Raw genomic sequence first — 20,725 nt, forward strand, 5'->3', positions numbered from 1 at the left:
TTTAAAAAACTTATTTAACTAAAAAAATATATTGGGACATGTCACAAAAATCACAAGGGCATGAAATCACTCTTAAGGTGTCGGAAAGTATGCAACAATATATTTTAAACTAAAAAGTATAATGAATTCATTCAATAAGACCAATTCCCTTATTCACACTACTATTATTTTCTCTAATAAATGTCAGAAATAGCACTATTTTTACTCTTGATCAAAAAGATTGTACAAATAAGCAGAATTGATAAGAAAACCAAACCGTAATTACTGTGGTCTTTAAAAACCATATAAATTGGAAAAATAATTTAAAAAATAGAAAACATTGTTGTGGGCATTTATATTCGGGTCGTGGATTTAAAAATTGACAGAAAAGCTAATGTCATTTTAAGAACAGATCCCTCAGAAGTTTATAAAAATAATACATAACAAGCCCTTTCGACATTTTATAGAAACTTTCGCTCGATTTCACTTTCACTGACTTCCTACGTTTTATATATGGTTTTGCCACTTCCCTCTCTACAAGTCCGTCATCCTCTGGATTTCTAGATTTCAGCCAACTGCTCAAGGTTATCATTGTCCCCATTGCAAGCGTACTAAAATGGCAAAGCCAAAAGCGACATCCTGCCGCATTTTTTCGCCAAAGGAGCAATGTGAAAATTCCAATTAGGTAGCATCTGGTCCCAGTAACTCGCTCCGGGAAATTCGATGATTCCAAGGGGGGTGGGGGCGGGAAAAGGCCCGAGATGGCCGAAATTGTGAGAGCAGCTCTGTGCGCCGGAGTCTGTCGAATGAAAATCAATGTCACACTGTTTGAGCGCCAGCTGACAAGTCAGCCAGTCGGCCAGTCAGTAAGACAGTAAGTCAGCCTTCAGCATCCTTCGTCCTGCATCCTGCATCCCTTTGAGTGTCTAGACAATGTCCCTGACCACTGGCGAAAATGGAGCCTACACACACGAGCCGATTTTCCTCCTGCACTGAATTTTCCTCCGCTTTTGGGCTTCTGGGTGCTAGGTGCTGGAAATTTTGGACAGAGGAAAGAGGGAAAGGCAGAGTGAAGGCACTAAGCTGATTTGCCGGGAATCGCACATATAAACTGCAACTAAAACCGCTCCATAAATTTATAATTGGGACAGGTAAACACCGAGTGAGCTCATCGTCAATTAGGGCTGCCCAAAAACGGAAAACAGAAAAAGAGAACAGAGAAAGCAGAAAGCACACGAAATTAGAATTACAATTCTGCATAAACCGAGAGCTTTTCCTACCGTCGAAATGTCCGCCCCCCGCCCTTCGCCACCCCTCCCCCTCATTCATAAACATTATTCCCGCTCATTTTAAAACATTCAGACGATTACCAAATTGGAAAATGTTACAAATTTTTGCGGATTAACGGCAGCAATAAAGACTGAAGCGCTGTGTGTGTGTGTGTGCGGCAGACTCGCAATCAAATTCAGAATTCTAGCCACCCCACCACACACATACACACACACACAGACACTTGTTGAAAATCATACAAATTTTATGTACTTAAAATTTTCATAAAGCTGCCAAACAATGCCCAACATCAACAGTAATATCAACAGCAGCACAACCGAGGAGCACACAAAACAAAAGCAAAAACAAAAGCAAAGCGAATTGTAAAAAATGTTAAAAACTTGCCAACATGTTTGGGCTTCGTTGGGAATAACAAAAAAAAAACGAAACAAAAAACTCCAAAACCACTGACAAACGAGCAATCAAATTTGTTTAAATGCATTTTTGTGGACTTTTTTTGGATTCCGGTAACGTGTCCTTATTTTTATACACATACTTGCAGCGTAAAATCTCTACAGATTTCCTAAAAAATGTTCATTAAAAAGTTATGAGCAAATAATGCATTTTCCGCTAGATGGCGCACTTTTAAGCGACTGATTGCTTTGCTGCTTGCATATCTCAATCTTTCTCATACTCAACTGAGTAGGGGGTATTTGATAGTCGAGGTACCAGATAATGTTTTCTGACTTATTTTCTAAGAAGTGCAATGCGAGGCAAAGGAAAAAGACCACAGGAAAAGTTATAATCGGCGAGAAATCGAAACTAAAGAATAAATATATTTATATTAAAACAAGAGGTATATTAAAATTCTTAAAATCCTTAAAAATCTCCTAGTTAAGACGGGAAATACAAGTACACCATTCAAATTTAACGAATTTCTTTATATTTCCATAAACTTTAAACTTACTTTACGAAAATGTCAAAATATATAATACTTATAATTAGTCCACTGTTAACTTTAAATAATTAATTAAGGTTATTATACGTACATTTTTTCCTTTGTTATTTATAAACTTTATGTTCAATTTTTCATATTAAACATTAAATTTTGAGCCTCTGGCCTGCTCTAACTTCCAACTGGGTCGAATTTGGTGATAATTATTTGACTATAGTTGCCAGCAACTCGATATCGGTCGCAAATGGGCATTAACATGAACATTACGACTAACTGTTGCCGGTGGAATTTGCGTCGACATCGCGACGAGGTGTCCTTAATGGGATTATGTTCGTCGGGTCGGAAGAGCAGCCGATTCTTTGTCGCCGCCAGGCACGATATAAATAGGTATATGTATATATATCCTACACTTTAGGAGGATATTTCTGGTACTTAATACTTAGTACAACTATCGTGCATCCATCGCATTAATTTCGAGGTGGAATTTATGGAATTTTCGGGGACTGGAGCGTGCGTGCCGATAACGAACTAAGTGCAAGTGGCATTCGCTAATTGTTGGCCATGTTTTTCCTCTCTCTTTTTTTTTAGCTGACAACTCGCTTTCGGCCAAATAATTCAGGCAAAACTAAAAAACAGGGAAATTGTCACGCAACGAAGTTAAGAATACGGCGATGATGATGAGACGCTGTTAATTAATTAATTAGCCCCCCTCTAAAGGGGGCGTGGCCGGTGGTTTCGTGATTTATGATAAGAGCACCCCCTCGTTTCCTGTGTACATTTTGCGATTTGGTGAAAATGATTTCCTTCTGGCTCTCCCAACACGCAAAAGTGACATTTTTATTGTTGGCGTTTTGCATGTCGAGGGGGTTGGAACGAGGGGGTGGGGGGGATGTTGGCCGGGTATCATCATTAGGCCAACTCATTTTTGTCCTGCGCAGCGTGGGACGCGTGCATCATGTTGCAAAACAGCCAGCTGGGGCACCGAGTGGGAAAAAGGGAAAAAAGGAAAAAGGACCTTAAGGTGGCCCATGTTGACGATGCTAATTAGCCTCCGCTCCGTCATTGTCCTCGGCTTCAGAATCAGCATCAGAGCAACAGAGCATCAGCTGGTTACCCGGCGAGTGGGCTGAAGGACACTCTTGTCCTCCAAACAGACAGACAGAAAAACAGTCAGACATTCAGACAGTCGCACCAAAAAGCGAAAGCGAAAGTTTTCAGTAAAAGCGCCTCGGATAACAAATGATCAGCAAAGTGCGTTCCGTGGTATTATTTCCCATGATAATTTTCACCCACAGTTTCCATAGAGACCGTGAGGTTTTCAGTTTTACGTTTTCACTGGCAAAAATTAGTGAGTCTAAAGTTTTTGGCATTCCTAATTGGCATTTGTTTGGAAGGTAAACAATACACAAAATTAAAACAACATAGTTTTTAAATAATTTTGTTAGATTAGAAAAAAAAATATCTGTAGCGTTTTTCAACGGAGACCCTGATTTTTTACTGGCATTGCTAATTGGCATTTGTTTGAAAGTTAGTCAACATTTTAGAAAAAAATATTAGAAAATAAATATCTATAAATAAATATTAATGTTTTATTATAGAGATTTTTCCACAGAGACCCTGTCTCCAAATAAGAATTCATCTTTAATTACTATTTCGTTTTCATTACGTGTTTTATCGTAATTTTTTCGGGGGCACTGACTAAATCTTAAGTGGCTCCATCCTGTGAGGGTTTTGTTTTGAAGTATCTGCAATCTGACCCCTGGCAATCGTTATTTCGTTATTCCCATCTTTGGACACTCAATAATCGGCCAGCAGAGTCAGCAGTTGTTCCCCTCTGAATCTCAAGTCTGAATCATGGTTGAACCAATGAATTTGTGTATTCAGTATTCGGCAGGAGCAGCGGTGGTGGTATTATCATCAATTCCAGCGTCTGGCAAAGGTTTTCCCGCATCCGCACTCGCATCCGCACCTGCACCATTAGCCTCCCCCGTATTTCTTTCATCCGAGTTGGTCGTCCTTAAAATATTTTCGGAGCAATGTTTCCATAAATACACAACACAGGATCACAGGGAATGGGGAAGTGGCAAGTGGGTGGCCGTCAAGGGAAAAGCGGGCAGGCACGCACCGAAAATTCGCCACTGTTGTGAGTGTATGAGTGCCCATGTATCTGTGTGTGGGTGTTATGGCCATAAGCAACATAAGCAACAGTGAAGGAAGAAAATAAACAAAAGCTCTGCTCGTCCATTGTTTGCTTAGGCATACACATACATCCCCCACAAACACACAAGCACACAAACACACAGCTAAAAATTCATAATTCCCTGATCCACACTGCGTATACGCAATGCCAAAATCGCGCTGCTAGAAATTGTATGAATAATAAAAACCAAACCAAAAAATTGGCCTTCAAGTGAAACGAAATGAAATTAGACAAAAGTTCTGATGACTTTCTCGGGGTGAAATGAAGTGAATGGGAAGTGGGAAGCTGGGAGCTGTGAGGACAAAATAGGAGGACCGACAATTTGTCAATTGACGCGCATCCAGGCGCTGTGGCAGCTCCTTCCGCCCGACTGCCTCTCAATGCCAGAAGAGAACAGAGCACAGAACACCAAGTCAATTTTCATAGACATTTTACTGCAGTCCATCATTTTCAGCACCCATTCTCAGCACTGGCCACGCCCCCTCTTTCCCAGCATCCTTTTTGCCACGGTCTTTAGAGCTTTTCGAGTCCATCTGGCTGGAATAAATACATTTGCTTTCCCCTGTTCCGGGTGCTACTGCTCCTTCTCCTGGTTTTGTTCCCTTCCCGGCAGGATCGTTCAACTAATTGAGGCCGCTTTTGCCGAGGGAGTCCTTTTGTCCGGCGGACTTCAAAGGGTTAGGCTAGAGGATAGTGGATAGGAGATAGGTTAGCACTGGCTAGCAATCGGTGGTTGTGGCCAGAACTTCAAAACTTCCAGAAATCTCTTCTGGTTCTTCTGGTTGCTCCTCCGAAGGCTGCACTTCCTCTTGATCTTTCACCTCCTGCTGCTCCTGCTTCTTCTCCTCCCGCTTGATCGGCTGATGACTCCCAACCCTCGACTTGACTTTCTTCTCACTGGATAGCAACTCAGGCTCGGGCTCCGTGGCCTCGTAGGCATTTAGCCAGAGCAGAGCCGCCAACGAGGTCATCAGGCCGCCCATGATGGCCCATTCCCAGCGCTGGTAGAGATCCGGGGAGACGCCGAGGTAGCGACGAAGGACGAATTGAGTGGCCAGGTGGAGGATGTGCTCCACACTGCACCAAAGCCACAGGGCCAGGACCTCCATGATGGCCACGCCCAGGACCAGTTCGACGAGGAAGGCGGCCAGCCAGCCCATCCGGCGGCGATAGCGCAGCGGCAGGACCTCCGTGTCGTGCAGGAAGTGCAGGATGGCGCAGTAGGCAATGTGACCGGCGTACACGGTGCCCGGAATCACCTGGAAGCGCTCGATGTCCAGCAGACAGCTGCCGCGCATTCCGAAGTGCACAATACTGGCGATCAGGAGCACCAAACTGGAGGTCATTGTGGCGAGGTGTGTAATTGGTGGGAAATCTAATTGAAAAGGTTCTTATTTTGCTCTCTACGAATTTTGCACTTTTTAATATATTTTAGTTTTTGACTGGTTTTGTAAAAGGCCGAAAGGGGTGTGTGTGTGTCAGCTACAACGAATCGTTTTGATCTACAGCTGCTTTTCCCTAGCTTGAAGTTTAAAGCGCTGCAACCCTGTCTATGTGATCTATACACCCAAAAAAAAACAAACACACCTGGATCAAATCGCTATGCGCATGGTAAATTTCTGGTATTTTATGAAATACTGGTAGAATTGATATTAAATAATATTAAATTATCTCAATTCGAAATGGAGCGAGAGTTACATGTGTGTTTACATTTCGAGCATATCGAATTGGGATATCAAGTCAAAATTAAAACCACTTAATATCAAATTGATCATCGTTTCATATCAAGTCTTTTTTGGCTGTACGAAACTATAAGAGGTTTTAATTAAAGAGATTATTGTTATGGGTTGTATTTAGATACGTACATTAAATATTTTACTCAGCTACTATATTTAGATGTGGTTTTTAGGTTATAAATTATTATTTAGAAATTATACTATTATTATAATAAATTACTACCTTCCAGTGCCAAGTTGCAAGGCAAATCTTAATCTTTATGCCAGTGCTACCATAATTACTCTTTCCGCTTTTCAATTGCCTTCACGAAGACTTAGCACCCATCTCTTCTTTAGCAGCCCGAGCTAATTCCTGGCTTAGCCATATTTCCAATTAATTGTAATTCGCTCTGGCGCAGACAATTTCCATGCATTTAGCAGTGCGCCAGGTCATTAGTTGACCCCCAATACCCCTCCCCCCATGGGCTACGCCCCCCTAATCCCTTGTCACGCCCATTTATGTTCATAAATTATGCAGTCAACCTCTGATGCTCATTGACCCAAAGGCGAAACCCCCGTCTCCATCCCCGCCATCCCCTTAAACCCAAACCAGCAGCTGTCGAAATGTTATTTCTTTCCTTTCTGCCTCATTTTTTGTGCGTTTTTTGTGTTGCCGGGCAGAGAAAACCGTTTGATCCCTTCCGGCTTAGCTGGGACTAAAAGTAGAGCACGACGAAAATAAAATTAAAAAAACAGACTGACAGCGGGTGGGTTAATCGGAAGTGGGCATAGGGGTGGGGGTGGCTTCGGGAGTAGGGATAACTCAGCGCCAGAGACAACTTTAAATTTATTACAAAACCCGAAAACCAAAGGAAAAAAAACCGACGGAAGACCAAGAGGCCAAGCCGAAGACAAAATTATTTATTTGCCTTTAATGTCGCTCCTTGTTTTTGCTGTACTTTTCTGGAATTGCCGATCGGTTTGATTTCTATTCCATTTCTGTGCTGGGTAAGGGAAAAAGAATATTTTGCGACAAGCCGAAGCACTGGGAGTTGGCTTTGATTAAAAAGCACATAGCATCCCCATCCATTTAGCTTTTTGGGAGATTGACTTGCCAGTCCATTGAAAGTTTTGTTTTCTGGTTCCCTGGGTTGCTGGGTAGCTGCTCCCATCGAAGCGTCACGTACAATGGACTTGGACTTGGGGACTCCCCATCCCCATTCCCATCTACATACTATACCATATACATAGCCATCCCCTAAGAACGCACACTATTTGCTTATGCAGATTTCGACCAACATTTCACATTTATTTTCGGCTGCTCTTGTTGTTCAACAAAAAGCTAAAAAACAAAAAGGCAAAAAACCGAAAAAAACAAGAGGCAAACAGCAGCACAAGCAGAAAGTAAAATGTTGCAACAAAAGGGGTCACCAGATCGTTGTGATATGAAATATGAGATATGGGCGCCCCGAAAAAGAACCTTTTGTCTCTGCCGCTCGCACTTGCCACTTGCCATTTTGATATGTATTTATGTTAAATTCATGATATTTAAATTAGTTAGCCAACAGTTTGTCCTTGGTCCCTCGTTGGCATCCTGCCCCTCCCCCACCCCCCCTGACCTTTGCCCCCTGGGCTTTGGCCACCCTGTGCTGCAGTGGCCAAACATTCAATTATGAGGCCTCCAGTTCTCTGTGTATCTGTAGCTGACTTTCGCTCTGGATTTCCAGCAGCCTAAGCTCATCTGCCATTAGCATTTCAAATGCCACGCATGGTGAAAGTCAGGAAAGTCGGGAAAGTCAGGGGAAAAGTCTGGCTTTCGGTGGATAGATTGGGGGGGATGGGGGATAGGGGATATCAAACTTTTACCATTTGCCTGCGAGCGGCAAACGACAAAAAGCAAGGAGAGCTGGAAAGCAAAAGTTTGCCATCATATATCTTGTCAGTGTGCGATGCATACGTTATCGGCGGCTCCCTTCTTACCATTTCCCCCCTCCAACACACACTCACACACACTCCTTTCTGGTCAAGTAAATGAGTTTTCCTGTGGCTTTTCCACTTTTGTTTTTGCGTGCTTTGCCATTTGACAGATCAAAGACCGACTAATACACAGGCAAACAGCAAAGAACAAACACACATCGGATGCCACAACGGAAATGGATATTTAATTAAAGTTCTCGGCTTTGTCGCCGGCCTTTCTTTGTCTCGGACACATTCGAATTTCCCCGATAGAAAATAGAAAATTGAAATTGCTTAATGTTAAAACGATGGACAGGTGGTCAGGGTAACCCCAAGGTGAGCAAATATTTATCTGGACACGTGTCGCATTTCATTTCTTTCATGCAAGCCGTTATTATCAAGCAAATTATCCATCATTTTATGATAAAAGGAAACACACACGAAGATATCTATAGAAATGTTGAATTATTTTATAATATTATAATAAAATTTAAGAACTATTTCTTATTTCTTTTACCAAAAACGCAGCATTTGATAGTTAGTATTTGAGTTCAGAGATCAAACCGTGGAAGTTTCTTTGAGAGCTGGGGACAAACTTTATGACTTTTATCTTAACTCAAGTTTTGAGTCAAACGAAAAAGTCGAAGCGTCGAACCTCAGCCTCAAACCCTCGAAAAATAAAAAAATAAATTTCCTTTGCCAGCCATTAGCCGAAGAATCACCACCCATCCAAACATCCACCCACTTCTCATCGGCTGAGTTCTTAAACTGCCTCACGGCCAAATGCATAAATATTTCCACTGCCAGCCCGCCACGCCTCTTTTTTACCGCCTTTCTTGTCCGTGTTTCCGCCCACCTCGCGTCCACGTCCTGTTTCCTACACCTGAAAAAATACCCTTTTCATCACCTATTAATGCCTTAATTTTATATAGTAAGAATGTGAGTCCATAGCTTTTCTTTTTATAAGAGTTCTTTCTTAAATTCAAAGTAAAACTATAAACTAAAAATGTAAATTATATCGCTTCTTAATTTGCCAAGTGTAGCAGCCGCGTAAAAATTTAAACACGGGTATTTTTATTTAAATTTATTTGGGAGGCTGTCCATGTAGTCGGCCCATGGAGGAATATAGAATATAGGAATATAGGCGTGGCAAACAGACGGGGGACTCGAAATTTGCATATTTGCAGCAAAGCAGCGCAACGCAAAAGTGTCATAAAAATTCTACATTTCAATGAAATGAAGTCACAAAACAACAACAACAGCCGCCGGCGAAGGGTGGGTCAAAAGTCTGGACAGCAAAATATAAAGGCAATAAAAATGTTATACGGCGTCAAATGCCGGACAACGGACAACAGATAACGGACAGCGGACAATGTCCAGGAGGAATTTTGGAAAATTCGGAATGATTAAAGAGCAAGAGAAGCCAGAGGAGTCTTAGAGTCTCTGTATGGGGCTTTGGGGATACATATTTTTATTGACAATTCCGTTGAGCTAACGAATTTATTCAATAAAGCTGATTTTCTCTTAGGTCTGAAATCTTGCATACTTTAGAGTTCAGAGTTTAACTAAAACTTAATTGTGGTTTTATTTTTATCATGTTTGATTAGTTCTTAAATCAGTTGATTGGACATTAAATGAAAAAATACACATTTAATATAATATAATTGTCATCCAATTTGAGCCAATCAATGGAAGACGAAAATTCGCCAAGTTACTGCAATATTTCTGCATCGAATCATCCGCCGCCCAAAATCAATTGTTAAGCACATTCCCGAACTCATGTTTATTTACGAAATGGAAATCCCCGATGTATAAGCATCCGGTCTGTCCTCGTATATTTTGATGCCGTTTCCTATGTTTTGTTTAATCATTTTTGCAGCGCATTCTAGTCGGGGTGTTGGATGTGGGATGTGTCGCTTGTTGGGTGTTGAATGTTCGCTGCCTTTCGCCGGATTTTTGCATAATGAAATTGGAACACGGCGCACAAAGTGAGCTGCGATGCCGACATCATCGAGTTACAAATTCGTTTACGTTTACGTTCCCTTCTCTTTATCGCTCGCCGATGGCGGGCAGAAAATTCAGAAAAAAAAAACGGAGAAAACCAAAAACACAAAAAAAAGCACAACATCCATGGCGCGGAAATTTTGTAGGTTTTTCTCACTTATTTTGTTCGTTTCTCTTTGGCTCTTTGGCTCTCGGGCTTTTGTTTTTCGTGGCAGATTGCGTCAGATATTAAATTTATTTACGCGAAATTCGCACGTCGGCTGCTCTCATATTGCTTCTCCCAAAACACACAGAGCAATACGGCAGTCGAGGTCCAAAATTGTTGGTTAAGGAAGGCAAATGCCACGGGGTGGAGGCTTAGGGGCGTGGCACCAGCCTCTGATACCCTAGCCAAACACGGAAAGGCTTGTTTTGGAAAATATCTCCAGTGACAGCCACATGATATAGAGGCAAAGTTTGCCTGCTTTCGAAATCCCTCTTCCAGAAAGTTTTCCCCCACCAAATTCCACACAAAAAGAGGCCTGTTTTTGATACAATCTGACTTAATGAGCACATATCATTAACCTTAATGGGAAAAGTGTAGTTCAGTCACATAGAAAAATAATTTTCAATTAATTTAATTTTTACCATTAAACATAGAAGATTCTTTGGGTTTAAAGGCTAATTTTCGTATCTGCTAAAAAAGGTACTTCAAAGCCCTCAACGAACCACTTTGGTTAAGTATTAAAAAAAAATACAAAATACAGCAAATGTTGTTTCTATTTTTATTAACAATTTTTTGTTCATAATTACCAGCCGAAAAGAGCAAAAATGTTCCAAGTGCCGACGCACAGCTAAAGCACAATTTTTAAGTGCATTTACACAAAACCGGAACAATCCAAAGGGAGAAAGCCTCTTGTTTCCAATTAATATTTTTTCCGCTCCATGCTGCGCGTTGTTGGCGCTGTTTTGGCGCGGATTACCAACTCAAAAATGCAACCATTTGTATGTGTGTTTTGTGTAACCAAGGGAAACACTGAGGGTACACTGAACATAAAAGGGTAAATTCTTATAGGAAACTAGTTAAAACCCAAAAAGTTAATTTAGTTTTTTTTAAGCAAAAAAAAATTGAAATATTTGTTAATTAAATTTTCTTATTAATTTTTTCCGAATTCCGGTGTTTTTGTTTAAAATTTTTATGTCAAGTCGTTTTGAAGACTATTTGAAAAGCATAGATGAAATTTAAGTTTTCTTAGTGTAAGAACATTTTCAAATTCAATGGCGACTTTGAGGAGGTTTTTTTTCGACTGTAGGGACAGGGGCTTATTTCTATGAGAGGAAGTTTTTGAATTCGCCGCGCGTCCATGGCAGTGGGATTACGTTTCAATTAGGCACTAGCCGGGATCCAAAACAAAGAGTCTCTGGTAGCTGGTAGTGCCAAGCTGATTGGACCAGATCCGACTTATTAGCTGCTTGTGATGCCGATGACTCATTTGGCCGAAAGGAAGGAGAAGGATTTTTGGAAAATTGTAAATCCTTGTCAGTAATGTTTAAACATTCGGGTATTTGATAGTCGAGGTACTCGATTAAAGTGTTCTCTGTTTTTTTTTGGCGATTTAGGCCCACAAAACAAGGGCGCTAAGCACCAACTTTGTTTAGTAGCCAAAAGGACAATGGCCAGACAATAGTTTATAGTTTATTCTGTTCTGTTGTTTGCGGCACAAATAGGCCGAAAACAACGAACGCATCCGTGTACCTAGTAATGGGCATAAAAATTCACAATTCGCTTTAAGGCCATGCACAATTAATTGAACTGTTTGTCGGGCTGTGGGGAAGGTAGGAAGGTGGTGGCCTGTTTGGGCTGCATAACATGGCAATTTAAATGTTTTCATTGCCTGGCTTAATTTATGGCTGCCGGAGGCTTGGCCAAACGAATCGAATATAAAATATTTAATAAGCATGCGAGCGCCGACAAAAACTCGACCAATATTGTATGCATAAATGTGTGTGGAAATTCAGGAAAATTTCGAATGTGGCTGTTGAAAACGGGGAGGCGCACAGAAAAAAGTGTTGCGACCGAAGGACCTGAGCATAAAACTCCTAGAGCAACTTGAGCTGTAAGTGACGTGAGCAGCTTTTAGTCGTCTCTTGGCCCTGTTTTTTAGCCCAGCATCTGTCAGACGTCCTTCATTCCTGGCCTTGGTCTTAGTCCCACATCCACATCCTGATCTCGGGGCGCAAGTTCCTGTCGGGACATCCTTTCGTGGCAAATGGCTGTCAAATCTGCTTACATTTTTCATCATGATTTCGTCATACACTAACAACTCCCTCTTTTGCTTTACGTTTCTCCTTTGCAGACCGAACACTTTGGCATTACGTACTTGGAGTCGAATCGACACCGGATTTCGGGATTCAAGAGACTGGACACCTCGGACCACTGGAGTGGTCGACCGATTGGTAAGTGGAAAAAATGGCTTGGGTATTCAAGAGCTGGCGGCATTCATTGGTCAAGAAAGGTGCCCTTTTTTTGGTTCTTTCGGGAGGTTAATTAAAACACCGAATACACTTTGACAAAATGCCATTTAATCTACTCAGCAAATCCCGAAAAAAGCAGGCGGCAAATTAATTATGCGCATATTTGTGGCCTCAACAACAATAACGGGAAAAGAAGAGCGAAAGGCCCAAGGAAAATAAAAAGGCTCATTGTGATTTGCATTTTCGTCCTTCCATCGTCGGTGTGCCATTTATGACAGATTTCTGCGGAAGGACCCCGCTGCCGGCTGCCTGGCAACCCTGGCAGCCCTCTAATGCGCTGGGTGGTTGCGGGCGTAGCCATCTATTAATTACAACAACAATCTACTGCTAATCAGCCGGGAATCGTGGGGAATCCTGGGGAACTTGAGCCGTTGGGGGGAAAGGACGGAATTAAATCGTCCTCGGTGTTAAATGAGCCGCTGAGTCGCATAAATTTCCAAATGGCGACTGTACTTTTCGGCACTCCAAGTGGCCCAGAGGGGCGGAGTGGATCAGAATCTGAAACGGAATCGGAATCGAAATCGGAACAGGAGTCAAGATGCTTAACCCGCAACGACGGGGTCGAATCGGTACCTTACTTACCTCGAGAGTTAATTCCCAGAAATACGTTAGGCAAAGCGAGTTAAATTTTTTTATGGACACGCATTTTGGGTGTCATTTTGCTCTGAAAAAGCTTTATTTCCTTGACTGTTTTATCTTAAAAATAAACCATTTCGAAAATGCAAATCGTATGGTAATTTTTATTTTAAAATGTAAACAGGTTCAGGTTCACTGAAACTTACATAGTAATTAATAGCTACAAACATTTTATAAACGTTACAGTTAGAATAAAATATTTTAGAATTTTACAACATGATGGTAGTTCCTGGTACCCTTTTAATTTACGAGGTACGAGTAACGGTTATTGAAATACTTCACTTTGTTGGTAATTGTAGTTTCTGTTTCTGTTTATTTATGCTGTATTAGACATTAGACAGAGTGGATATATCATTGGGGACCGGGGACCTCCGGCCTATAACATGTCCAAAGTGCTCGTCTTATCTGGGTTTAGTCGCAGCCAATCTATTCAGTCTATATTACCGCTTCGCTTATTAACTTCATTTACTTGGCTTGTATCGCTGTGCTCGCACTCCTTGGGCCCCACCCACTCCTCTCACTCCTTCCTCTCGCGATATGTTATCACATATTAAATATTTACGCTGCCTTGATTGGGTTGGAAGGGTGGATCGGCTTTTGCATTATTAAATCGAGACTTGAGCAACTAATCAAACTTATGCAATTATCGCTGCTGCTTATTCAGTTTAATGCGCATTTATCTGCGGGGCAGGCGGAGCTGGAGGGGCGAAACAACAACGAACTCCCATTAAATTCGGCTGAAATGTATTGAAACAACCCCCATCAGCACAATCAGACACACACATGCTCGTTAAATATAATTGCTTTATTTTCACCGCAATAAATTGTAGACTAAATACAATAAAAACTATAATAACCATATTTTAAAGCAAGGACGAAATCAACATTTGGTGTAATTAAGGATGTCTAATTTAATCTAAACTAATATAATCCAATATTAAAATAAAAAAAGGCACATTTATTTTGTGTAAGCTGTCAAAAATTAAAATTATAGTCGTCCCATAAAACAAAAGAGAATGCTACTCATCTAAGAAAGTGTGAAGATATGAAGATATGCTTGCAGCAAAGCGATTGCTTTAATTCCAATATTTCATTAAACCTTTTTATCGAATGGTCAGATCTGATAAATTTCTTCTACATTTCGATAGTTAAAAGAAGCACAACATAATTGCCTTTATAATTGTCCGAAATCTTTAAAGATATGAACGCCAGACACCTTTTAAAACGTTTATGGCGATTTCGGGCTTTAGAGTTACGATTAAAGGGTATAAAAACTTAAAATTAAATCGACCAAATATTTTGTATGCAACGCAAGACAATTGATGAAATGATATTTGAAAAGTTTTCCCCGAAAAGAAAGTAAATGGAAAGTGCTTCGGAGTGAAAACGCCATGAGCGGTTCTCCGTGTAATTCCCCGAATCCGAATGAAATAAAAGTCAGCAGAAAGCAGAAAGAAATTTGTGAAAAGTAAAACGAAAAAAGCGCGAAAGTAATATTTGGGTAAGTTCGAATCGAGGGCCGCGGCGGCAATAATAATAATAAAAACTCACAAATAAATATTGAAATGGAAAAAACCGCTGGCCATATCAGTGCTCCTGCTATTGTTGTTGTTCATGTTATTTTTGTTGTTTTCGTTGTTGGTGGAAGTGTAAGGAGCGCAGTAAAGTCGGCTAGGGAATGGAAAAGAGGGCAAGGAAATAAACAAAGCCAAAATGAAATGAACTGTAATCAATTTCGAGTTCGAGCGAAGGGAGGATGTGGGTGGTTTTGGGCGGCTTTGGGTGGCGGGCAGTGGGGAGGAGGAGGACAAGGACGCGGCGGCGATGGCCGAAACGATAATATCCCGAGCAATTTATTGTAAGGTCCTTCTGCCTTGAACAGCCAAGCCAATTATTAACATTTTCGCTGGAAAAAACAAGTCAAAAATATACATATATAAATAAAATACAAGTTCGGGTCAAACCGCAAAAGTGAAAAGAATTATTAACCTGGGCGGTGGCGATGGCGTCGGCGAAATGAAATCTAGGGAGAATAAATGGGCAGGTTGGGTTTGCAATTGCCGTCCCTTAATATTTTAATATTTTTCATAGCTTGAAGAGCTATATAAAATAGATAGACATTTTTAAATCAGTTAATAATACAATTAAATAACAAATATGTGATTTTTTCCATTATTTTTGGAAAATACTCTTCTTTTGAAAACTGACGGTTTTTGGCAAAGGTAAAAGTATTCAATTTCCAAAGAATATGCATAATATTTTTGATTTTTCGATTCGAACGACCTGCTGTTAGCCCACTTGTGTTTTCGCAGCTCACTGTTCTTGCCTCCCCTGTCACACTTTTTTATTGTTGTAATTTTGAATGCTTTTTGTAAAAGTTTGCCACAAATTTTCGTTGGTTTTTTGCTTTTTAACGATTCAACTTTTGTTAGCTTTAGCGGCGTGGCCGATTTTTCTTTTTAATTTGGCATGGCCAGTGAAATTTATGAAATCTCGCACAGTTGCCGATAAGAGTCGAGTGGTCGGTGGGGATGGTTTAGGGTGGTTCAGGGTGGTGCTGGCTGGTCCAGTTGCAGCCATGAGCGAAATCAGAATCAGAACGAAAGTGCCCAACCAAAAGTATCTAGTGGCAGCTCTTTTCCTTGCATTTCTATGCACCAACTGGTAATTAGTTTCCACAGCCATTCGCCCAAGTGCCGAAAAATACTGAGAAAAATACAGACTATAATTTTTTATTTGCAAAAAAAAATTATCCTAAGAAATAAAATTATCCTAAATTTGTAGAGTTTCTTAAAATTTTTAATTTTATATTTCATAAAAATCTAATTTTGGATTACATTTGATTGTTGCTGGGTTCTTTTCTCTCAGTGCACATGGACACGGTTGTTCGTAGTTAGGCTACGGGTATACCAGAATATGCTGAAGAGCCTATGGGGGGTGAAGGGGGGTTCATTGGAGATTTTCTACCCTGTCCAGTCTGCAGATTCGTTTTCGCCTGGTTATTCTCGGCACATGCAGCAGCGCACTTTATCAATTTTATGTCGACTATAATTGCATTAAATTGAGTTCCTGCCAAGCAGCCACGCCCCCACGCCCACCGCCCACTTCAGGGGGGGAGATTCAGAGTCCTGGTCGGTGCGATAGGAGCGCTGTGCATATATTTACATGGCCATATTAAAAAGTTGCCTGCAAATGAAGTTATTGTTTAAAACGGGCGGCAACAAATTTATGAACTTGCCATCGGTTGGTGAGGGGGGAACGGGGAGCTGTAAGTGACTTGGCATTAAAGCAATCTGCAGGAGACACTCCTGGTTGATATTTTCCAGCTTCCCAGGTCCAAAAGGAGGCGTGGCCAGTCATCCAGTCGGCTCCTCTCACGGAAAGGAAATGAAATTATTGATTCGGGACGACGGAGGAGACACGAACATGACACCGCATGAAAATCTGACAACAGACGAGGAAATAAGAAATTGAAAGCCTGAAAATGGAGGCCCACACACACATGCCATCGTGTCCTGTCCTGTTCTGTCCTGCTTTTCTCTTTCTCCATCTCCCTCCCCCTCTCTCTCTCTCTGTTTCTGTTTCAGGATCTTAATGGGCGGTGGGCTATGTGCTGTGGGCGTGGCACACATCAAATGACAAACGAGTTGGCGCTGCATTATTGAATTAAACGCGAAGGACACCTCCTTTGAAGGGAGCTCCCGGTTACCCAGTTACCCGAATTCCCAAACTCTGAGCCTCCATGGCGGATGGTTAATAAGCAAGGCGGATCGCCAATTTATCGGCCATTGTATTCGGCCATGTGTAAGCTAAAGTCCTGAAGTTCCTGCCTTGAGTCCTTAAAAGTATCCCGTAGTATCCGTAGCCTGCACTAAGCAAAAAAACTCATTTTAGGCGGGCACTTTGCCTCATATTCCTGGGGTTGAGTCCTCGAACATCAAGCGTTTGGACAAGGGTCCGTGTTCAATTCCCCAGACAGGTACAACATTTATTTATTTGTTTTAGTTTTTATAACCGCCATTCGTCGGGTAAAGAGGGTACATATGGTCTAAAAGGTATTCCAGCTACAAAAAATTGGTAGGAATTTCAAGCTTTTTAGGGAGAGAAGCTAGGAAGGCTAAGCTTTAAAAACACTTATTTAATGTGCGGATGTCAAAGTAATGAAGCTTTTATGTTTACTATTTAACTACTTTACTAAATAATATCACAATTACTTCTAAATAATATTTTTTTTGCTTAAAAATGCATACAAAATGTAAATAAAATGTATTACTTCTAATTAATTACCTGGAGTACTTGGCCTCTATTTCCACCTCTTTTTCCTCAGTGTCTTTGAGAGATGGCCAGTGCTAAATGTTAAGGCTCCGAGTTGGCCATCAAATTGGGCCACTCCGATCTCGGGACCAGCAATTTCAGAGCTGGTAAGCAGTTGCTTTGACTAATTTGCGCCGGGCCCCCGATTGCGGCCCGTATTTAAATGAATTTCCCAGCCATCGTCCTCGTGCTCGTTCTCGTCCTCATTCTCGTCCTCGTGCTCGGCGTTATAACGGTCTATTTAATTGTAGCCAAGACAGACGGAGAGCAAACGGAGAGCTTTGGCCGCCTGAAATTTGTGTTTGTAGCCATCTAATGAAGTTGCCCGCAGTGGAGAGCGAGTGAAAAAATAAAGGAGCAAGCAAAAGCAACAGAAACAGAAAACCGGGCTGAAAAAGACGCACACGGCGCAATGGGAATGGAAATGGGACTAAATGGGCGTAGGAAGGGGGTTTCGGGGGGTCTAGGCCAACAGCAGTTGCCTAGGACCCTCATTTATTTTCACTTTAATCAAAGTGTATGGCAACGAGGCAACAACGATGACGAAGCGGCTCCGACCGCAGATGCTCGATGCTCGATGCTCCACGATGCTCCACGCTTCACGGAAAAGCGTGGAAAAGCGGGGTGAAAATTGGGGGGTGGGTTGTAGGTGGTGGCCGATGATGGAGGATGCTGAACAAATTTGGCTTGGCATGCCCAAAAGAATTCTAAAGCGTAAAATAACAAAGACTCAACGACGGGCAAACCAAAGGCATAGGCGGAGATGGAGAAAGCGAAGGGGAGCAGGGAGGCTGCTAACGAAGATGGAGAAGAAGAAAGTAGTTGTGTTTTAATGCCAGCACCGTGCTACACGTTATCCTTTCAGGCTGGAAACAAAAGCAAAACCAACAGAGATTGGACCTCTCTACCCCCAGCACTCCCGCTAAATGGAAAAAGTAAGCTAATTAGTTAATGAAAGATATTTTCCTTTGTTCGAGAGAGCCGCAGCGTCCTTTTGGACTGAGCGAAACGGACGGGTACGAATAAGATACTGAAATTGATTTCGCCCAGGCTTCCCCCTTTGGTGCTTCATTGTTGTGAGAGTTCGAGAGCCACTCGACCGCCTTTCGCCACCGACCAGCAATCTCCGGTACAGAGAAAGAAAGCCGCATTCAAGGTATTCATTAAAGTTCGCACCTCTCACCTCAATGGGAGCCCAAAGTCAGTGTTATATTCCAAGGTTTAGTGGCTGTCATTTAATTACAATTCAAAGGGCAAAACGTTAATTATATGCTTGATAGCTGCAAAATATTGGCAAGCTACTACAAAAATATATGAGCGGCTGTCCTTATTTGATAATGACATTTCAATTGGAGTTCTTAAAATTACATTTTTCCAAAGAAACTATTTGTAAAATTTTATTTATGTGATTTATTAATTACTTATATAAACAAACTTGATATGAAGCGATGATGAAGTAAACCATTTCGAATGTTTTTCTTCCGCCCACTCATGTAACTATTGCGAGTTGAGAGAATTAGTTATTTTCCATAATGCTTATTGCTCTCTTTTTCAAAGTCAGGGAATCTCTAAAAGAGAGAAATCGATATTGCACGATAAAAACGATATGCGAATAAATACCAGAAATTTACTATTCGCATGTCGATTTGATACCAACGTGTTTTTATTTGTGTGTATAGGAAAATAAATTGGGAATTAATGATTTGGATTACCTTACAAGGATTATCCTCATTACGCCATAATCTTCTCAATGTTTCTGTTGATTTAAAAGGACAACTGTTAGTTTTTCGGTCCTTTGAAATTTTTGCGCGTGCAGGAAAAGTGTTGCCTGCTTTGCGGCTGGAAGTCCACTGCTGTTCGCCATTCTCCTTTCGCCACTCGCCATTCGCCTTTTGCCGTGTGTAGGCGTAGGCATCTGTAATATATGTAAAGTGCAGACCCTGGGCACACAACCCCGAGCCACGCCCCCTGCCCCTGCCCCTGCCCCCTGCCTCACGGGGCGCCCTTTTCGCTGCCACGTCGATTGTGGAAATGGCGCCTTTGTTTGGCAATTTCGCCCCGTTCGCTGCTCATTTTCCGCTTTCTTTTCTTTCTTTGTGCCCCACTGCATAATTCTGCTTGCCTGCCTTTTCCCGCATTTTTCACCGAGCATTTCCCCCTCTTTGCCGTCGAGCACTTTTCCACTTTCCCACGGGGAAATGGAGACGGTGACGGCGACCAGTGTCCAGCACTTTGTTGCGCTTTCTGGTCGGTGGTCAGCGGCCCGTGAGCTCTATGCCCTTTTGTAATGCAAAATTGTTTTGCTTGAATAAATCATAAGCTTAAAGCGCCGCAGTTCAGTTTAAAGTCAGTTAGTGGATGTCCTTCGGCCTTCGTCCCCTGTTCGGCCGTCTGTTCTGTGGCATTCGACGGAGATTAAGCGCAGGAGAAAAGATCCTGAGGCCGGGTTCCTTTTTCCTTTTCACGTACTACTATATGCCCACGGGGAATGCTGGAGTTTTATTTTTAGATATATCACTCTACTCTCATACGGGGGAAACAATTTGGTATTGTTAGAAAATTGTATGGTCTTAAGATTTCATTTAAGGATTTTTCTTAGGAATTAAAAAGGCGATAACGTTTTTAAATTTGCATCGTATACGATATACCTTTTGAATTTAAATAAGGGCATGTTAATTAAACTTAAATAAGATAAACTAAGCTCTGAATTCCCAAACCTTTTTAAAGTTCTAAAGTCAGCTTTAAATTTAGCATGTCAACAGTGTAAAGTGTAAAAGTGTATTATTTAATTTGTAGTGTTAGCGCAGTGAGAGATCTATTATATAACTTCAAACAGGCATATTAGTCAAATAACTTTTAACTTTAATTTAACCCAAAAGCACAGGAGCGACTTAAGTACTTTTCTCTTGCCTTAAGTTGCAACGATAAAATTCTAAATAAAATTCCTTTCTCCAGTCCTATAAAAGCGTTTCGGCTTGCCAGGAAACGACCCAAATATGGAGTCTCCTGTCGCACACTTTCGGGGCGAGCCGTCACTTACTTGGACATCCGCAGTGATAAAAACTGTCTAATCTCTTTTTTTGGCCGACAAGTGTACGAGTGTCCCTGTTGGCAGTCTGTTATCCTTTTCTGCTTAGATTGCTCGGCGATGTTGGCTTTTCTTTAGCCATTTCCCTGCCTTGC

At 41.5% G+C, this 20,725-nt stretch overlaps 1 protein-coding gene across 1 annotated transcript; it reads right to left on the reverse strand.

Annotated features, from left to right (window-relative positions):
• Positions 1-4,816: 4,816 nt before the first annotated feature.
• Positions 4,817-5,903, reverse strand: LOC108057279 (uncharacterized). Its single transcript, XM_017141476.3, has one exon. The coding sequence runs from the start codon at positions 5,747-5,749 to the stop codon at positions 5,123-5,125; it is 627 nt and encodes a 208-aa protein (XP_016996965.2). The 5' UTR covers positions 5,750-5,903; the 3' UTR covers positions 4,817-5,122.
• Between the last annotated feature and the right edge of the window lie 14,822 nt (positions 5,904-20,725).

This window comes from Drosophila takahashii, chromosome X (assembly GCF_030179915.1).
Source record: "Drosophila takahashii strain IR98-3 E-12201 chromosome X, DtakHiC1v2, whole genome shotgun sequence".
NCBI classification, from domain to species: domain Eukaryota; kingdom Metazoa; phylum Arthropoda; class Insecta; order Diptera; family Drosophilidae; genus Drosophila; species Drosophila takahashii.

What these genes read in the sequence shown, in the direction of transcription:
- LOC108057279 (XM_017141476.3), bottom strand. Translation starts at nt 5,749, where the DNA reads ATGACCTCCAGTTTGGTGCTCCTGATCGCCAGTATTGTGCACTTCGGA.